Source organism: Callithrix jacchus, chromosome 15 (assembly GCF_049354715.1).
Source record: "Callithrix jacchus isolate 240 chromosome 15, calJac240_pri, whole genome shotgun sequence".
In the NCBI taxonomy this organism is placed as follows: Eukaryota; Metazoa; Chordata; class Mammalia; order Primates; family Cebidae; genus Callithrix; species Callithrix jacchus.
Window position 1 is genome coordinate 8,841,575 of NC_133516.1, and position 21,475 is coordinate 8,863,049.

General features: G+C 38.8%; 1 protein-coding gene and 1 long non-coding RNA gene across 2 annotated transcripts in view; one reads left to right on the forward strand and one right to left on the reverse strand.

Annotated features, from left to right (window-relative positions):
* The window catches only part of CCDC39 (coiled-coil domain 39 molecular ruler complex subunit), a 74,735-nt gene that overhangs the window by 15,470 nt on the left and 37,790 nt on the right, over positions 1-21,475 (reverse strand). The window contains exons 12-14 of the mRNA XM_035274308.3: positions 20,764-20,901; positions 18,749-18,957; positions 6,851-6,974 (exon numbers count right to left, since the gene is read on the reverse strand). Coding sequence (XP_035130199.1) covers positions 6,851-6,974; positions 18,749-18,957; positions 20,764-20,901 — 471 coding nt within the window. The remainder of the gene's footprint in view (positions 1-6,850; positions 6,975-18,748; positions 18,958-20,763; positions 20,902-21,475) is intronic.
* LOC128929688 (uncharacterized) lies at positions 341-18,999 on the forward strand. Its single transcript, XR_008476551.2, has 3 exons — positions 341-480; positions 703-819; positions 18,871-18,999. It is a non-coding gene; the product is annotated as an uncharacterized LOC128929688 (long non-coding RNA).

The following is a 21,475-nucleotide window of genomic DNA, read 5'->3' on the forward strand; positions in this document are numbered from 1 at the left end:
TTCTTTGCATTGGGTTAGAACATGTACCTTTAGATCAAAGAAGTTTGTCATTACCCACCTTCTGAAGCCTGCTTCTGTCAGTTTGTCAGACTCATTCTCCAGTTTTGTTCCCTTGCTGGTGAGGAGTTGTAACCCCTTGGAGAAGTAAAGACATTCTGGTTTTTGGTATTTCATCATTTTTGTGCTTGTTTCTTCCATCTTCATGAATTTATCTACCTTTGGTCTTTGAAGTTGGTGACTTTTGGATGGGGTCCTTCAGTGGACTTCCTTTTTGTTGATGCTGAAGCTGTTTGTTTTTTACTTTTCCTTCTGACAGGCCCCTCTGCTGCAGGACTGCTAGAGGTCCACTTCAGACCCTGCCTGCCTGGGAATCACCTGCAGGGGCTGCAGAACTGCGAGGTTTACTGCCTGTTCTTTCCTCTGGTATCTTCGTCCCAGAAGTGTACCCATCAGATGTCAGCCAGACCTCTCCTGTATCAGGTGCCTTTTTGATATACAGGGGTCAGGGAGCCACTTTAGAAGGCAATCTGTCTCTTATCAGAACTCAAGTGCTGTTCTGGGAGCTCCGTTGCTCCCTTTAGAGCTGCTGGGTAGGGATGTTTAAGTCTGCTGCAGGAATTCACAAATACCCGTTTTCCCAGGTGCTCTGTTCTGGGAAGGTAGGGCTTTATAAGTCCCTGACCGGCTGCTGCCTTTTTTCAGAGATGCCCTGCCAGCAAGGAGGAAGTCTAGTCACAGTCTGCCTGCAGAGGTGCTGCTGAGCTGCCACAGGCTCCGTCCAGCTGCTGTGTAAACTTCCTCCAGATTTTGTTTACACAGGTAAGGTTAGAACTGCCTCGGCAATAACGGATGCCCTTCCCCATAGTGAGCTTGACCGTCCCAGGTTGTGCTCAAACTGCTTGTGCTGGCTGTGAAATTCTCAAGCCAGAGGGTTTCAGTTTGCTGGTCTTTGTGGGGGTGGGACCCACCAAGCCAGATCACTTGGCTCCCTGCCTTGAGCTCCCCTTTTTGCAGGGGATTGGGCAGCTCTGTCTCACAGGCGTTCCAGGTGCCAGCCTGTGCTGGAAACCCATGGTGCTGGCTGAAATGGCTGCTCAGACTTGTGCTGGAAACCCACGGCACTTACTGGCCTGGCAGTAATCTTCTGGTCTGTAGACTGTTGAACCAGAGTGCTGGAGTGGCTGGAAAAGTCCCTGATGGCCTCTGTTGAATAGGATGGGGGGGTCCTTCAGTCTCTTGCACTTCCCGGGAGAAAGAGCGCCCCACCCTGCCTCAATTTGCCCTCCTTGGGCTACACCCACTGTCCAACCAGTCCCATTGAGATAAATCTGGTACCTCGGTTGGAAATGCAGAGATCACACACCTTCTATGTCGCTCTCACAGGGAACTGCACTCCAGAACTGTTCCTATTCATCCATCTTGGCGAAAGTCCCCAGATTATCTGGAGGAGTCCCTCTTTCTTTATTGTTTTGAATAGTTTCAGAAGGAATGCTACCAGCTCCTCTTTGTACCTGTGGTAAAATTTGGCTGTGAATCCATCTGGTCCTATACTTTTTTTGGTTGGTAGGCTATTAATTGCTGCTTAAATTTGAGACTTTGTTACTGTTCTTTTCAGGAATTCAGCTTCTTCCCGGTTTAGTCTTGAGAGGATATGTGTCCAGGAACTTACCATTTCTTCTAGATTTACTGGTTTAATTGCATAGAGGTGTTTGTAGTCATCTCTGATGGTAGTTTGTAGTTCTGTGGGTCAGTGGTGATATCCCCTTTATCATTTTTTATTGCACCATTTGATTCCTTTTTCTTATTAGTCTGGCTAGCGGTCTATCCATTTTACTGATCTTTTCAAAAAACCAGCTCCTGGATTTGATTTTTTTGAAGTATGGTGTATTTGTCTCCTTCAGTTCTACTCTAATCTTAGTTATTTCTTGTCTTCTGCTAGCCTTTGAATTTGTTTGATCTTGCTCCTCTAGTTCTTTTGATCGTGACATTAGGGTATCGATTTTAGATCTTTCCTTCTTTCTCTTGTGGGCATTTCATGCTATAAGTTTCCCTCAAGACACTGCTTTAACTGTGTTCCAGAGATTCTGGTATGTTGTGTCTTTGTTCTCATTGGTTTCGAAGAATATCTTTATTTCTGCCTTCATTTCATTATTTATCCAGTAGTTATTCAGGAGCTGGTTGTTCAGTTCCATGTAGTTGTGCAGTTCTGAGTGAGTTTCTTCATCCTGAGTGCTAACTTGATTGTGCCGTGGTCTGAGAGATTGTTTGTTATGATTTCCATTCTTTTGCATTTGCTGCAGAGTGATTTACTTCCAGTTCTGTGGTCAGTTTCAGAGTAGGTGTGTTGTGGTGCTGAGAAGAATATATATTCTCTGGATTTGGGGTAGAGAGTTCTGTAGATGTCTATTAGGTCTGCTTGGTCCAGATCTGAGTTCAAATCCTGGATATCCTTGTTAATTTTCTGTCTTGTTGATCTAATATTGACAGTGGGGTCTTAAAGTCTCCCACTGTTATTGTTTGGGAGTCTGAGTCTCTTTATAGGTTGTTAAGAACTTGTTTTATGTATCTGGGTGCTCCTGTATTGGGTGCATATATATTTAGGATTGTTAGCTCTTGTTGCATTGATCCCTTTACCATTATGTAATGCCTTTGTCTCATTTGATCTTTGTTGGTTTAAAGTCTGTTTTATCAGAGATTAGGATTACAACCCCTGCTTTTTTTTTTTTGCTCTCCATTTGTTTGATAACTCTTCTTCCATCCCTTTATTTTGAGCCTGTGTGTGTCTTTGCACATAAGATGGGTCTCCTAAATACAGCACACTGATGGGTCTTGACTGCTTATCCAATTTGCCAGTCTTTGTCTTTTGATTAGAGCATTTAGTGCATTTACATTTAAGGCTAATTTTTTCTAATTTGACTGGATTATTTTTAAAGACCTGTCTTCAAGGTCTGTGATTCTCTCTATTGCTTGTCTAGCCTATTATTGAAGTTTCAAGTGTGTATTATAGTTCTTTCAATCAATTTTTCAGTTCTGGAATTTTTTTTGAGATATCATCTTCTTTGGAAATGTCCTGCTCATACCCTGAATTGATTTCTGATTTATTTGTATTGGTTTTCAGATTTATCTTGCATCTAATTGAGCTTCTGTAGTTTGAATTTTTCATCTGGCATTTCAAGATTTCCTTTCGAGTGGGATCTATTGCTGAACAGTTGTCATATGGCGGGTCACATTTCCTTCCTTTTTCATGGTTTTTGTGTCCTTCCATTAATATATGCATAGCTCATATAACAGTTGCTTCTGCTAATTTTTTGAAATTGCTTTTTTGTAGGAGGATTTTCTCCTGAAGATATACATATGTAGTTGATGCTTTGATTTGGGGTGCCTGTGGTAGTGTGGTATTTGTATGATTTCCTCGGTGTACACAGGGTCATTGGTATCTGTGATTTCCTCAGTGACTTGTATGGTTATTAGGTGAGCCTTGGCGAAGAAGTTTTGCTGGGGTCTAGGATGCCAGGTATGCCTGTCTTTGGGCCCAATTGGTAGAAGTGGTGGGCTGAGTGTTTCTATTCCTAGGCCCAAGAGTGTCTCTTGCTGTTCCTGGTATTAGTGGGTCCTCGAAGGCTGATTCTTGGGCCTCTGGGTATCTTGCTCAGATGTTGGTAGTGGGAATGGTGGGCCAGACATGTAGGCAGGTTTTCAGGTCCCTGGGCAGCTGGTGTGATGCAGGTATCACAGCCCTAAGAAACTAATAAAAGGGTTAACAAGCTTTGTATGTAAAGGTCAGATAGTAATTAGACTTTATGGGTCATTCAGTCTATCAAAACTATTTCATTCTGTCATTGTAGCATGTAAGCAGCTCTCAACAATATGTAATAAGTGTATGTAGTTTGTCTTCCAATACTTATTTACAAAGCAAGTGGTGGGCAGCATTTGGCTGGAGTGCGTAGTTTCATAGTTTGCTAATGCCTAATCCACAGCATTCAGAAAACACAACAGTGGTTAGCATTTAATCAAATTCCTATTACCCACAGCCATGAATATAACATACATATCCATCAGGACAGATCCTGTTGTAAATAACATAGGAAAGATAATGGGCCGGGTATGGTGGTTCACACCTGTAATCTCAGCACTTTGGGAGGCCAAGGTGGGCAGATCACAAGGTCAGGAGATTGAGACCAGCCTGAACCAACATAGTGAAACCCTGTCTCTACTTAGCCAGCGTGGTGGCATGCACCTGTAATCTCAGCTACTCAGGAAGCTGAGGCAGGAGAATGGCTAGGAGGCAGAGGTTGTAGTGGGCCGAGATCATGCCACTGCACTCCAGCCTGGGTGACAGAGCAAGACTCTATCTCAAAAAAAAAGTGGGGGGGTGCGAATCAGTTTTGATTTGACTGACTTTAAATCCTAAATCGATTACATTGAGAAACAGAATCTACTACATTGAAAAACAGACTTATATTGAAAAAAAAAAACACAAAAATTAACTTCTATTTGGCAATTTAGGTTCCAGCAGTGAAAATGCCAAAGTATTGTTTTCAAATAGTTAAAAATTCTCAAATATGAAATGAACATTAAAGATTTTATTCAACTTGTTAATGAGCCAGAAAGGTATTTAGACTATTTCAAAGAAGAATATGAAAAACATTTTATATTGTAGACATATAGAATCAGAAGTGCTTAAATGAATTTGCTGGTAGATGCAAAACATTAATATATTTTAGTGTAATAAACTTTGATGCTTGGGTTATCTTTTCTACAGAGCAGAGTTGTATTTCTACTGGCCAAAAATTCACTTACATTGTTAGCAGCAAGAATCACTTATGTTACTGTCAGTTGTCTTACAAGTTATCATCTATACCTACAGAGTTGTAAAATAAGTCAATAGAGAGTCAAAGGTGTGCACTCCTATAGAATCAGATGATACCTGGAGGGTCCACTAGAAAATGCCAACACTTGGGTGTCACTCTGCAGTGGCATCGTTGCACCCATGGTTTGCTTGTCTCTATTTTTCAGACCATAGATAATTTTTCCTGATACAAGCTGGACTGCGTTTAGTTATAAAGTTTCATTTTTACATATCTGAGACTTGTGAAGTGTTATCAGTAAAAGTTTAAACATGCTATACAACAGCAAAAAAATGGGAATAACTGTGGATCCCAGAGAAGATGGAAGATAAGAAATATGGCATGAGGAAGATGAGAAAGTAACTGATAGCCTCAATTCATTTAACATGATCATTGTACTGCTGTTTACCCAGCACTTTCACTGTAAACAGAAGGAATATTCTTTTTTCATATAAAACTTGCCTGCTTTCCTGTTAGGTTAATCAGCATCGTCATAGTAATAACAATAATATTTATTGATGATCATTTTGTGCCAGACACCGTCCTAGGAGATTTACATATATTTTCTTATTTCTCCCAACAAAACTAATAATATTATCCTTTTCATTTTCTGAGTGAAGAAACTTAGTCATTGCATGGTTAAGTAACTTTGCCTGGTCACCTACGTAAGCAGTGGTAAAACCAGGATATGGACAAAAGCACACTTAATGCCAATACTTTTAGGTAACCCATCACACCACTTGTTAGAGAAACTTAACTGGAATTGCATCGTCTACCTATTTCCCAACACCTAAAAAATCAGAGCCTGCCCTTTATTCTTCAGGAACTTTTAAAACCTGAGAAGAGGAAACTCCTGTTTTGACAGAAGCCTGCGGTATTACAGAATGACAAGTTATAAGAAAGTTTTGAGATCTGGGACTGATTTCTCATGGGGAAGGCAGAATTTCAAGAAGCAAAGTGGCAGGCATACCATACTTGCTGTATTTGTTAGGGGCAGATTTGAAGAAAGGCTACAGGAGAAAATTTGGGAAATTAAGTTGGTAGAAGTCAAAGGGAGAGCCATTCTCTAAAGGTGCGAATTGGAAAATCATCTCATCCCATCCATGTATGGTACAGGGAAATGAGTCAGTTACAAGTTCCATTTCTTATTTTTAGCATTTTGAGTAATTTCCTACATCTTTCAGTAAAGGAAATTACTCCTGTTTATTTTCTACGTTGGAGAGTTGAATATAGCAGTGCTCAGAAAGGGAATAGCATTCAATTCCACATCACTCAATGAATTTCCCCTGTGGGTAAAGATAACCATGGGATGGCAGACGGCTGTCAGACATCACAAAAAGATTCACCTGGTCTGTCTCCCTAATACGAGGGCAGGAAACAACCCTTCTCCTCTGAACAGCTGCCCTACCAGGACTGTAATGGTAAACTGGAGTTTAAAATTCAGAGGTGGTGTAGCTCTAAGAAATGCTGAGGTTAAGCCGGAGTGTGGCCTAAGAGTGGGTGCCTATAGTGAAGTAAAGCCAAAGCGTTAAGCCTCGGTTGCTGAACAGGTTGTCCCACGCATACCGAAGACACTTAGAATGGTAACAGGTCTTAGAGAAGAAGATTAGAAATCTTGATGAGGGGAAATGACATGACACAAACAGCAAAAAGAAAAAAGTGTCAAAGAATGGTCAAGTAGAACGACCTGAACTCAAAAGAGGAAGAGTTCTGGAGCAAGTTAGCAGTAAGTTTTGATAATCAGGGGCCTTTGACCTCAGGGACTGGAGGGTGTACAGAATGAATAGTGCTTTCAGTATCTCCATTTAGCAATGAATGTTTTGGCCTTTATTATAAAGTGCAATAGTTAGTGGCCCTAATTAAGTGAAATAGTCACTAGATTTCATGGAGGGGAAGTTGCAATTTTGTTTTGTTTTGTTTTGTTTTTTAATTCAGAGGATTACAGTGAATGAGTTAACAAAGAAAACTTGATACAATCGCAACTGTGAATCAACTAAAATTACCTTGATTACATAGTACGCCTCTGTTTTCTCCTCTTCTCCTTCAGGAGGCAGCATAGTAACAGTCAGAATTTCATATCTGTTCTTCAGCTTATCAATTTTACTTAGCCGCTCATGAAACTCAGTGCTAATAAGAAAAAGAAACACTGATAAATGAATAACATACTGTAGAAGTTTTAAAGGACTATCAGGTGTTCTTATTGAAGACATGTGGATTTGTGTTACTACTAAACTGAAAAGGTTAAATGCTTCTCACTTTTTAATTTAATAATTTGGTGTGAAGGGTCTGATATTTACCCTACTGGAATGCTGACAAGTTAGCCTGCCACAGTTTCATGTGTCTTTTGCTGGCAGAAGACACAATTCCCATTTCAGAGACAAAGGACTTTATTTCTTATGACACAGCAAGTAGCATAAGATTCCTCTTTGCATTGATTCCCCTTGCTCCCTACATCCCATGGGTGCAAGAAGGGGCTTAAATCAATGCTGCACACACAGATTTGCATCACAGCTGAGGAATCTCAAGCCTAGGTAACCCAAATATTTTATAGTGGGAAACAAGCAAACACGCCTAACTTTTGCTCCAGAGGGAGATACTACCTGTAGTTTCTGAGGCTGTTTGCTGTTCAAACATCTTTAAAAAGCTCGAACAGGGAGGTTGAGATTTGTCTTCCAGCAGTCAGATTCAGATTCTTAAATCCATTGGTTACTTTCCTTTATTTCAGTAAATTTATATTTTATGAGCGATTTTTTAGAACTTATAGTAATCTTAATATATGCATGACAATATGGAGAGTGACTCAGTTCTCTGCTACAAACTCATGAAAGTAAGCTGTCTAACCATGGTGAAAAAGAAATCTTCAACCTACCAGTTTTTCTACTGCTAGAGAGAACTCATGGTAAAATATATTTAGTGTCAGAAGTTACAGTTTTTCTTATTTAATTATCACTCATTTCCTCAGAAAATATTTACTACTGCTTTATGTGAATAAAACTTGCTGGACTTCAAGTTTAAGACTGTGGAGTAAGCACAGTGTATGGCTTATCCTTTCTAAAATAAAGATTAAACAAAACAAAAAAAACAGCAACAAAGCAGTTATGAGAACAAGAAAGACACAATTTTTCATGAATTCATGGAAAACAGATGGGGTAAAATTAATGGAAAAAAATAGACACACACATGGAAGACCACTGCAGAAGCAGGAGCTATTTTCCACCAAAGAAGTCTGAAAAATATCCAAACTCAGGACTAAAAACAAAAAGAACAAGAGTTATCTGTGAGGCTATAATTAACACCTCTGGGCCATTTCCCTCAACCCTCAAAGTATACAGAAAGGAATGCTTTCTGCTCCAATGATAACCGAAAAATTTACCAGAGTTCCTAGCATCTATATTGAAGCCAGACAAAGAGGTAAAAACATGAAGTAATTCTAGGTCTCCACAACAGTAGAAATAAATGAAAAAGAAAGGCAGTTCCACCTAGGAATGAGATAAAGTCTTTATCACTCAAAATAAACACGTCCTAACTTTCTGTAACCATGAAGCCCTAACTCTGCTTAATAGCTATTATGCTCTTTACAGGACAGACTAGCTCAGAGCCCACAATCAGCCCTCCCATTTAGAGAAGTTTGGAAGAAAACGAGAGATCCACTTAATTGCAGAGGAAACCCTTACCAGTTAGCTACCAATATCCAATGATTATCAGGCATTAATAAATACTAACAGAAAGCTAACAGCATAAATGGAAAGAACAAAATGAAAAAAGAACAGGCCTGAGATGAACACATAATGCATAGAAGACAATTTTCATTCTTCTAATTAGTATCCTCTAAACAGGAAGAGGATATTGATTCCAAAAACACCCATAACACAAGATGGGCAGCTATGAAAATAAAGGACTAGTGACAGAACAGCAGTGCTTGCAAATAAGTTTTCAGTGTAAGCGCAGTGAAGAATAAAGATTTAATGAGCAATCTGGAGAGACAGACAAGGGGGCAGATTAGGCAGATGAGAGGGGAATCGGGAGAGAGAGACTAAGAATATCTGAGAAAATAAAATACAAGGAGAAAAAAGTAACCTGGAGGACAGACCTGAAAGGGCTAACATCTACTACAAATAAACCACAAAGAGAGGAACAGAGGAGAGTATGATAGTAAGAAAAAATAAATAGAAAAATATTCCCCTGATCTGAAGAAAAACTTGAAATAACTAAAAGACCACACAGAGAGGAGCTCAGCTCCTCTTCCCTGGGAACCCCCATCCCCTGACTCTTCACCAGGCAGGGGCCCCAGCCTGTGACCACAGAACAGTTGCTCCACCCATGGCTGAGCATACCCACAGGCAGTGGCCTGGAGATTCCTGGAGATGCTCCCAGAAGCATGTGACAGCCCCTCTGCCACTACCACAGCAGCACTTCCATTGCTGCTGACCTTGGTTTGGAGAAGAAACAACCTGGGGGCTACACCTGAGCTTACAGCACACTGCAGTCATAAAGAGAAGACACCTCTCTCATCTCCCGACTCCCTTAACTCCTTGCTCCCCAGCAAGCCACAAAATCACACCAGCAGTACAGCAACCGCGCCCACCCCACCAGCTGAATGCTCCCAGTAACAGCAGCTAAATGTTTCTCAGAGATGAAGCCCCAGGGCAAGCAAAAGCCTCTGTCACTGGCTCTGCAGTGGTACTACCCCAACTATCCTCAGATTAACCAAGGAGCAAAGACCCTAAGTACCTCATCCACCTCTGCAGCAAGCTGCAGTTGACCAAAGGAGAGGAGGCCAGTCCATCTCAATGGATCACATGAACCCCTGCTGCTCATCACCAGGCAGGGTATCCCCAGCTTGGGCCCACAGCACGGTGATTACTGACCTGCACCTCTCTGGGATGGAGCCCTCAGGAGACAAGCAAAAGATCCTCAGCCACAACCACTACTAAGGTACAGAGGTACCTTCCTCTGCTGCCTCCAAGTTGGAAAAGAAGTGTAAACCCTGAGATCACCCCAGACCTGTGGTGGGCAGCGCAGGAGCACCAGGCCATCATCTACAGCCAGCACTGAGGTGAGAGAGGAGCCCACACTTTCGAGCATTGCCGGGGAGCATGGCTACAACTGTGAGGAAATAGGAGCCTCGCAGCTGAACAAGAGCCTACCTACTGAACACTACACCTGAGCACCATCTACTGCATCACACCCCAAGCTTCAACACCGAAAATACTTCCTAACACATCCCCCTGTGAAACCAAAGACGAGAAGTCAGCTACAAACAAAGACCCCACACAAAGCCTTGGCCCTGTGAAAACATCCAGAAAACAAGTCTGTTGACTGTACTCGGTCTACACCACAGTTAGAGGAACAACCACTATACCAGTCCATATCAAAACTGTTGTAAAGATACCACCTGAGACTGGATAATTTACAGACAAAACATTTAATTGGCTCACAGTTCCGCATGTCTGGGGAGGCCTCAGGAAACATACAATCATGAAACGTGATGGAAGGCAAGGGGGAAGCAGCACCTTCTTTTCAAGGCAGCAGGAGAAAGAGAGCAAGAGGGGAAGCTTCCAAACGCTTTTAAACCATTAGATCTCATGAGAACTCACTCACTCTCACGAGAACAGCACTGGGGAAACCACCACCATGATTCACTTGCCTCCCACGAGGCCTCTCCCTTGACATGTGGGGATTACAGTTGGAGATGAAACTTGGGTGGGGACACAGAGTCAAACCATATTCTGCCCCTGGCCCTTCCTAAATCTCATATTCTCATACTTCAAAACTAATCGCACCTTCCCAACAATCCCCCAAAGTCTTACTCCAGCATTATCTCAAAAGTTTAAGTCCAAAGTCTCGTCTGAGACAAAGCAAGTCCCTTCCACCTATGAGCGTGTAAAATAAAACAGTGAGTTGCTTCCAAAATACAGAGGGGGTACAGGCATTGGGTAAATGTTCCTGTTCCAAACAGGAGAAGTTGGTCAAAACAAAGGGGCCACAAGCCCCATGCAAGTCCAAAATGTAGCAGGGCACTCCTTAAAGCTCCAGAATAATCTCCATTGACTCCATGCCTCACATCCAGGGCACACTGACACAAGGAGCGGGCTCCCAAGGCCTTGGGTAGCTCCATCCCTGTGGCTTTTCAGGGCACAGCCCCTGTGGCTAATTTCACAGTCTGACATTGAGTGCCTGTGGCTTTTCCAGGTACATGGTGCAAGCTGTCAGTGGTTCAACATACACAAATCAATAAATGTGATTCACCATATAAACAGAACTAAAGACAAAAATGACATTATCTTAATAGATGTAGAAAAGGCTTTTGATAAAATTCAACACCTCTTCATGCTAAAAACTCTTAATAAATTTGGTATTGAAGGAACATAACTCAGTAAGAGCCATCTATGACAAACCCACAGCCAACATCATGTCAAATGGGGAAAAGCTGGAAGCATTCCTCTTGAAAACCAGCATAAGGATACCCTCTCTCATCACTCTTACTCAACACAGTGTGGGAATTCCTGGCCAGAGCAGTCAGGAGAGAGAATGAAATAAGAGCATCTAAATAGGAAGAGAGGAAGTCAAACTATCCTTGTTTGGAGATGATATGATTCTATATCTAGAAAACCACATAGTCTCAGCCCAAAACCTGCTTCAGGTGATAGACAATTTCAGCAAAGTTTCAGGATACAAAATCAATGTATGAAAATAACTGGCATTCCTATCCACCAACAACAGCCAAGCCAAGAGCCAAATCAGAAATGCAATCCCATTACACAAGTGACACAAAAAGAATAAAATACCTAGGAATACAGCTAACCAGGGAGGTGAACAATCTACAATGAGAATTACAAAACATTACTTATGGAAATCAGCAGAAAGCTGGTTTCTCATGGATGGGAAGAATCAGTATCATTAAAATGGCCATGCTGGCCAGACACAGTGGCTCACACCTGTGTGGGAGGTGTGAGCCTGTTTGGGAGGCAGAGGTGGGTGGATCACGAGGTTAGGAGTTTGAGACCAGCCTGGCCAAGATTATAAAATCCCGTCTCTACAAAAATACAAAAATTAGCTGGGCATGGTGGTGGGGTGCCTGTAATCCCAGCTACTCAGGAGGCTGAGGCAGGATAATTGCTTGAAACCAGAAAGCAGAGGTTTCAGTGAGCTGCGATCACGCCACCACTCCAGCTTGGGCAACAAGAGCAAAACTCCGTCTCAAAATAAAAGGCCATAATGGCCAAAGCAATTTACAGATTTGATGCTATTTCTGTCAAACTACCAATGACATTCTTCATAGAACTAGAAAAAAAAGTATTTTAAAATTCATATTGAACCAAAAAAGAACCTGAGTAGCCAAAGCAATCCTAAACAAAAATAACACAGCTTGAGGCATCACGTTACCCAACTTCCAAGTACACTACAGGGCTACAGTAACCAAAACAACATGGTACTGGTACAAAAACTGACTAATGGAACAGGGGAGCCCAGAAATCAGCCTGCATGCCTACAACTGTGTCATCTTCAACGAAACTGAGAAAAACTATCAGTGGGGAACAGACTCTCTATTCATTAAGTGGTGCTGGGATAACCGGCTAGCCATATGCAGAAGACTGAAACTGGACCCCTTTCTTACGCTACATCCAAAATCAACTCAAGATGGATTAAAAACTGAAATGTAGGTCGGGCTCAGTGGCTCAAGCCTGTAATCCCAGCACTTTGGGAGGCCGAAGCGGGTGGATCACGAGGTCAAAAGATCAAGACCATCCTGGTCAACATGGTGAAACCCTGTCTCTACTAAAAATACAAAAAATTAGCTGGGCACAGTGGCATGTGCCTGTAATCCCAGCTACTCAGGAGGCTGAGGCAGGAGAATTGCCTGAACCTGGGAGGTGGAGGTTGCAGGGAGCCGAGATCGCACCATTGCACTCCAGCCTGGGTAACAAGAGTGAAACTCCGTCTCAAAAAAAAAAAAAAAACTGAAATGTAATACCCAAAACTATAAAATCTCTGGAAGACAACCTAGGCAGTATTATTCTGGACAGAGGAATGGGCAAAGATTTCATGATGAAGATGCCAAAAGCAATCACGACATAAACAAAAAGTGACAAATGGGATCTAGTTAAAACTGTTTCTTCTGCACAGCAAAAGAAACTATCAACAGAGTCAGCAGACAACCTACAGAATGGGAGAAAATTTTTGCAAAGTATGCATCTAATAAAGGTCTAATATCCAACATTTATAGGGAACTTAAACAAATTTACAAGAAAAAAATAAAACCTTATTAAAAGGTGGGCAAAGGATATAAACCGACACCTTCCAAAAGAAGACATGCATGCGGCCAACAAGAATATGAAAAAAAGCTGAATATTATTGATCATTAGAAAAATGCAAATCAAAACCTCTATGAGAAACCGTCTTACACTAGTCAGAATGGCTACCATTAAAAAGTCAAAAAAAAATAACACGCTGGTGAGGTCACAGAGAAAAAGGAATGCTTATACACTGTTGGTGAGAGTGTAAATTAGTTTAGCCATTTTGGAAAGCTATTTGGTGGCTCCATCCCGGCCCAGGACAAATTGTAGGTGGCACCTCCTGCAGTGTCTGCTGCCCCAGGGACTCGCGGCACCCACAGCACCACATTCTCATGTTCTCAGACAACACCTGGAGACTGTCCCAACACAGTGACGCTCCTCTGAGAGGTTTCTGGGACCCACTGCATGCCATCACTCAACCTCAACACTTGATGCCGTTTCTTTCTATATTTATTTCCAGAGCCCACAGGCAGCAGACAACACCCTCTTCGCAGGGACTTACTGGACCTGTGGGGGATGGGGAGGTGGGATGGGACACCCAACACTTTTCATTTCTTCAGAGGGAAACTCAGATGTCCAGACAAATTTAACAAACACATTAAGAGGTTTATTTGGGTAATTGGCCCGTTGTCGCTTTTGCCCCAGAAAGGGGAAAGGAACAAGCAGATAGATAATTTCCAGCAGGCCGGAAGTCCTGTGCGGCATCACCATGAGCACCTCCAGCATGTACTAGTGCCACTGGAATAATAAATTTGATATAGTGGTAACTCAGAAAAAAACCTTAAAAACAGAGGTATCATTCAACCCAGGAATCCCATTACTGGGTATATACCCAAAGGAATGTAAGTCATTCTATCATAAAGACACGTGCACGAATGTTCATCATAGCACTCTTCACAGTAGTAAAGACATGGAATCAACCCAAATACCCATCAGTGACAGATTTTAAAAATGTGGCATATATACACCATGGAATACAATGTAGCCATTAAAAAAGAATAAGATCTTGTCTTGCATGGGACCATGGATGGAGCTGGAGGCCATTTTCCTGAGCAAATTAATGCAGGAACAGAAAGCCAAACACTGCATGTTCTCACTTATAAGTGGGACCTAACTGATAACTCATGGACACAAAGAGGCAAACAACAGACATTGGGGCCTATTGGTGGGTGGAGGGTGAAGGGGGAAGGGGAACAGAAAATATAACTATTGGGTACTAGGCTTAGTACCTGGGTGATGAAATGATCTGTAAAACAAACCCCCATGACACAAGTTTACCTGTATAACAAACCCGCATGTGTACCCCTGATCCTAAGACAACAATTTTTAAATAACTAAAAGAGTTTACCCAGGAAGGGTCAAGAAAGAGAAACTTAAAAATGGCAAAACACCCGGACACAGGCAAGAAAATTTTGAAACACCAAGGATAGAGTATCCCAAAACTTCCAGAAAGAAAACAATACCCAGTTTCCATACAGAATAAATTTATCTATAATCAGATTTCTCATAAACAACACTGTAATCTAGCAGAATATGCAACAATGTTTCACCATGTTCTCTAATTCAAGTTTAGGGAAGAATAAATATATATTAAACATGCAAGGATTGCAAAATTTCAGAAAACATCAGTTCAAAAAAACAAATTCAAAAATCATACTCCAAAAAATGAAATACAAGAAAATAGAATGATAACGGGATACATGAAAAAATTAAGAAACGAAACACAGGTAGTCATAAATTATTGCTGGCATTTGGCTGTACAGCTTAGTGCACATTAAGGAGTTCTTTAAAAAGTCCGGACATAATATTAAAAACAATAACAAACTATAATCACTGTTTCAACAATATGTGAATGATGGAAAGAGGAAAAGAAGAGGTAAAAGATGCTAAAAGTCTTATTTTTTAGGAAGGGAAAAATCTTACAAACTAATTTTCAATATTCATAGAGAAATAATTAAGGTTTCTTTTAAATCTAAGAATAACCAGCAAAATAATTAAAATTAGAATGTATACCTCCCAAATAAAGAGCAAAACAAAATTCAGCAAAACCAATGAAAAGCAGGAAAGATAGAAATAATACATGGCAATTTCTTAATGTTTCCTGAAAGGTTAAATATGTACCTACTACATGATCCAGCAATTTTACTCCTAAGTGGGCCAGGCGCAGTGGCTCAAGCCTGTAATCCCAGCACTTTGGGAGGCCGAGGCGGGTGGATCACAAGGTCAAGAGATTGAGACCATCCTGGTCAACATGGTGAAACCCCGTCTCTACTAAAAATACAAAAAATTAGCTGGGCATGGTGGAGAGTGCCTGTAATCCCAGCTACTCAGGAGGCTGAGGCAGGAGAATTGCCTGAACCCAGGAGGCGGAGGTTGCGGTGAGCCAAGATCGCACTATTGTACTCCAGCCTGGGTAACAAGAGTGAAACCCCATCTCAAAAAAAAAAAAAAAAGAAAGAAAATTTTACTCCTAAGTAAAAGAAAAGACAGCATATGCCCATGCCAGGAATACATATGTTCACAGCACCTTTGTTTATAACAGCTGAGAACTGGGAACAACTCAAATGTCCATCAGCAGGTAAATGGATAAACAGATGGGAGTAAACATGCAGTGGAATACTGCTATTTACCAAGAGAGAGCCAGGGTCAGCAAACCATCCTGCCTGCCACCTGCTTTTGTGTAACCCACAAGCAAAGAATGACTTTTAAATATGTAAGTGATTAGAAAAATAAAAGAATTATGTTTCATGAAAATTTCAAATTTCAATACTCAAAGTTTTACTGGAAAATAGGCATGCTCGTTTTTTGACATATTGTCTGTGGCAGCTTTCAGTCTACAGTGGGTATCAAAACAATGACTGGAACCAGCCTAAATGCCAGTCAACCAAGGAGTGGATAAAGAAAATGTGGTATATATACACCGTGGAATGCCACTCAGCCACGAAAGAAGAAAATCATGGCATTTGCAGCAACTTGGATGATGGAGTTGGCAACATTATTCTAAGTACCTCAGGAATGGAAAACCAGATACTGTTATATTCTTGCTTATAAGTGGGAGCTAAGCTACGAGGATGGAAGAGCGTAAAAAATGATATAATGGACTTTGGGGACTTATTGGGGCTGTAAGGGGGCCTGAGGGATAAAGGACTCTACCTTGAGTACACTGTACATTGCTTGGCTTCAGGTACACCAAAATATCAGAAATTACTACTAAAGAACTTATCCATGTAGCTAAAAACCACCTGTTTCCCAAAAACTATTGAAATAAATTTTTAGAAAAAAAATTATAAAACATAGAACTGAAGTTCAAAAAAAGAGAAAAAAATCAAAAAAAGAAAACAAACAAACAAAACTAATAAAACAAAGACCGTATGGAAGTTCCTGCAAGGAACTATAAGTTACTTATCTAGCTCTCAGAGAAAAATGTGTCAACCCTGATAAAAAGTCATGTATAGTGATATCCACAACATGGATGAGTTTCAAAATAATTATGCTGAATGAAAAAAGCCAGACAAAAGACGGACCTACGATTGGATTCCATTTATATAAAACTCTTGAAAATACAATCTGAACTATAAGGATAAAAAACAGATCAGTTGTCTAGAGAGAGAAACATTGGGAGGTACCGAAAGGAGGAATTACAGTGGGGTACAGGGAAACTTCTAGAGGTGATAGAAACACCATCTTGGGGGTGGTGATGGTTTCTCTGGTAATATTATACATGTCAAAACCTATCAAATGTATACTTTAAATATGTGCAACTTATGTACCTCAAATATACCTCAATAAAGTTGAAAAAGTAAAAGTCTATGACAATTGAAAGGCAAAAAAGAAAATAATGGCAATATTAACATTTGTGGGATGCAGCTAACACTTAAAGGTATTTTTTCGGACTTCAAAGCTGAAAATTAATAAGCTAAGCACCTGAAGAATTTAGGAAAAGAACATTTAAACCCCCCTTTTAAAAGAAGGAAAAATAGGAAAGGCAAGATCGGAAACTAATAATGAATGGACAATAGAAGATACTGATAAGAGCAGATCCTTTCCAAATAATGTTAAAACGGATTAACCTGTGGTGAGACTTACCCTGCCCCAAAAGTCTACAGTGGTAGAGTTGAGTTATTAAAACAATGACTGGAACCAGCCTAAATGCCAATCAACCAACGAGTGGATAAAGAAATAACCAATGTCAGGAATATAAAAGGAGTCATCTCTAAAAATGCTACAACTATTAAACAATAAAATCATAAACAACTTTATGGCAATAAATTTGAAATTTGGATATAGAAAATTTTTCCTAGAGAAAAATATAGTTTACCAAAATGGAATCAATAAGAAATACAAAATCTGCATTGTCCTGTAACCAGCAAAACTATTCAACTTTTTCAACCAATAGTTGAAAATGTTCCCCATAGAAAACTTCAGGCTCCCAATGGCTTTTCTTTTCCAGTGAGGTCTTTGAAAAACAAAAAAGATACAATTCCATTCTTTTAGAAACATATTTAGAGAAAAATAAGAAATACACACAAGTCAGTTTATGAAGGCAGACATAACCTTAATAGCTTGATAACCTGACAAGCACAGTAGAGCAAGGAGAACTATGGGTTTGTACACATGAATATAGATGCAAAAGTTGTATCAAAATATTCCCAACAAAATCTAGATGTATGCAAAAGGTAATATGTAACAGACAAGTTGGGTTTATTCTAGAATGTAAGGTTGGTTGGATTTTGAAAAATTGATCTGTATGTTAAACACATTAACAGATTGAAGAAGCTACATCTTGTCAATGAATCCTGAGAAAGCATATAATAAAAGTAACATCCACTCTTGATTAAACAAATTAAAATAACCTCTTAGTAAATATTAAAAATAGATGGGGGCTCACTTAATATGGTAAAAGGTATCTAAGAGAACCAGAAACAAACTATAGTAAACTTTATACTTAATGAAAAAACAATGAAAGCTCTCCCTTTGAGATCAGGTAACAAGACAAAGATACCTGTAATCAACACTGCTCTTCAGTACTGAACTGGGAAAAAAGAAAAGTTATAAAAATTGGAAAGCAAGAAACAAAACATTGTTTGAAAACAATATAAATGTAATACAGTATAAAGAATTAGAATCTACTGATTGTTGGAACAAGATTGTTAGGCAAGGTTGCTGAATATACAGAAATCAACTGTATTTCTGCATACCGGCAACAAACCAAAAATGAAATTGACAGTAACATTAAAAAAACTTGTAGCCGGAAATAATCTTTGCACATAAAGATGTGCAAAATGTCTATGATGAAATCACTTCAATAGATGCAGCTATTGAATATCTATTTTATAAAAGACATGTTATTGGACTTTAACAAAAACCATACATGAAAAGCAATTCCAAGTAGATTAGTGATCTTAATGTAAAAGGGACAATCCAAAGATTGAAGAAGAGCCTAGATTTATGGCTATAACATGCCCTATGTCTTATATGAAAAGCCGTTTCAAACGAATAAGAAAAAGATGCAATCCAGGATGTTAGGGGCAGCCAGTTCTCCCGACATCCTTACTTTTTCTTTTTTTCAGAGTTCCTCAGCAGTGTTTTAAAACTAAAAATTACCTTATGTTTTCCCGTTCTTGATCAACGTATCTTATTTGTGATGCAAGCATTGTTTTATGAACCTTAATTTCTTCAGTTCGCTCTTCCATAGCTGTGTGTAATTGCTGTTTTCTTTTTTCCAGGGAAAGAACTTCTTCTGCCTTACTGTGAAGCATTTCTCGGGCACGCTTAACTTCAAGTTTTAAAAGATTGTCCTCTATCATTAAATCCTAACAGCGTAACAAAATGGTCAAATATTGAAATTATTTTTTATCACAAAACCACAATATTTTTCTTTTTACTATTACATAAGTCAAACTTGAAAATATAACTTTTTCTAACTTAACCATTGACCAAGATATTAACTAGGGCTGAATTTAAATTGTTCAGAGTCATAGGTTTTTTTTCTTTTAAGAAAAGGGTTTATGGTTATTTCAAATCTTTTTTATAATTCAATGTTAAAGTCAAGCTTTGCTATTATAAAAAACAAAAGGAAGAAGTTATTCCTGAAATTAAACTTATACTATCTAGAAAACATGAAGTCCTTATGAATGGCCATTTTTATACTCTGAAGCTCACAAAAATAATGTGGAAATATATTTTTATCTTAAAACAATTCAGTCATGAGTACAATACTGACATAAGAATACACATATCAATCAGTTTTCAGAATAGAAAGCCCAGAATCAAACGCTCCATAGTATCAGATTTTATTATTTCATAAACATAGCTTTTCAGTTGGAGAGATTAGATACTTACATCTCACGTGTACCAAAAATATATTCTAGATGAATGAAAAATCTTAAGAGATGAGACCAGTGTAACTACTAGACATAATAAACATTGGTCTGATTTTTGGTGTAACCAAGAAGTTTCTAAGCATAAAAATTCAAAAGAAAAAAGAAACCTAAAGATTTGATGGTTAAAGAAGTTTTATGTCACAAATACTAAATAAAAATGTAAATGGGGAAAATATTTACAATATTTATGACAGAGATAATATTTTTACAGATGAATATCTTTTGTAAAGCAATTTATGTATGTAAACCTCCCAGTGGAAAAACAGGCCAAGAATACCAACTAGAGCTCCAAAGAGAAAAAATATGGAGCAAGACCTACCAGAGAAAGTGTTTTAAACATTTTTATTTAAGCATAAATGTTTGAAAATTTATCATTGAACAAAATATTTTTAAACTGCCAACTTTGAAAATGCAGACTAAAACAATAAGATTCCATGTTTGACTATCGAACTGCCAACCTCTAAATTAGGATATCCAGCCTCAGTAGTATGAATAAAACAGAATGCTTACCGGAGTATTAATGTTACCCTCTAGAGAGTAATTGGGATTGAAAATAGTTTCAGGACATTACAAATATTCATTTCTTTTTGAACTGTAATTATGTAGATAGGGATTTATCCAAAGGAACTAACTGAATAACTGTACAATGAACAACTAATTGAATGACTGCATTGTACATTGTACATGTAGTACTATTTACCATAGCCAAGCATTGGAAAGAAAGCAAATCCTAAAAAATAGGGGATGTTTAAATAAATTATGGTAACTTCATTCAATGCACTGACAGAAAGCTTTCAAAAACTATTTTCAAAGAATTATGTTTTAAGAAATATATGGTATGTAGAAATTTTTTGAATACACCATGAAAAGCCAAATTTCTTTAAAAGACTGGAAGGAAATAACAGACTTTAACACTGTTTATATTGGGTATAGTGATTACAGTGACTTTTTCATAATTAGCTGAATTTCTCTACAATTAACAGGGAAACATGGTTTTCTTTTTTTTTTATTGCATTTTAGGTTTTGGGGTACATGTGCAGAGCATGCAATACAGTTGCATAGGTACACACAGGGCAGTGTGTTTTGTTTGCTTTCTCCCCTTCACCCACATTTGGTATTTCTCCCCTGGCAATCCCTCCCCACCTCCCCCTCCCACTGGTCCTCCCCTTTTCCCCCTATAGACCCCAGTGGGAAACATGGTTTTCAATACTACATATGCATACAATTTTACTGCACCTGCTTAAAAGCTTTGGCTTTATTAAGTTCTTTCTCTGATCTGTCAATGAACAGGTTTAGTTCATTTATTTTGTTCATAAGGGACTGTTTTTCATCACTGCTTTTACTGTTTGACTTCCTGATAAAAAAAAGATCATTCTGCAAAAAGAAAAAAAGGTACATAAATATGTTTTAAATATTAACAAAAATATTAAATACATACTATATTATATATCTTAATTAATTTATATACTCAGATATTTATAATAATCCTGTTTTATTATCTCTCTTCCTGCTATACATTTATCTCATCCTGCTATACATTCTATAGCATGAATATTCTCATATTCTAAATAATCAAAACAATACCACATATTGAGTACCTACTAAAGTACTGTGCTAAGATACAAATTCTAGTTCTCCCAAATGTCCTAAAACAATATTAACTTTCCCCCCACTTAATAGATGAGCAAACTAGAGCTCAGAAAAGTTAAAATGGCAGTAGTGGTATAACCTTGAAATTTAAAACTCATTATGATCCAAAAACAAGTGTTCTTTTTCCACTAAACAAGGGTAACAATTTAAAAATATTTCATCAGATGACAAACTACTCAAACCAAAATTTTGTCTTCTTAAAATAAAAGGAAAAAAAAAACAAATAAGTAACACCTCTCCACCTTTTGCAGCCCTCAAGGAATTTAGGGTAATTTTTTTTTTTTTTTTTTTTTGAGAC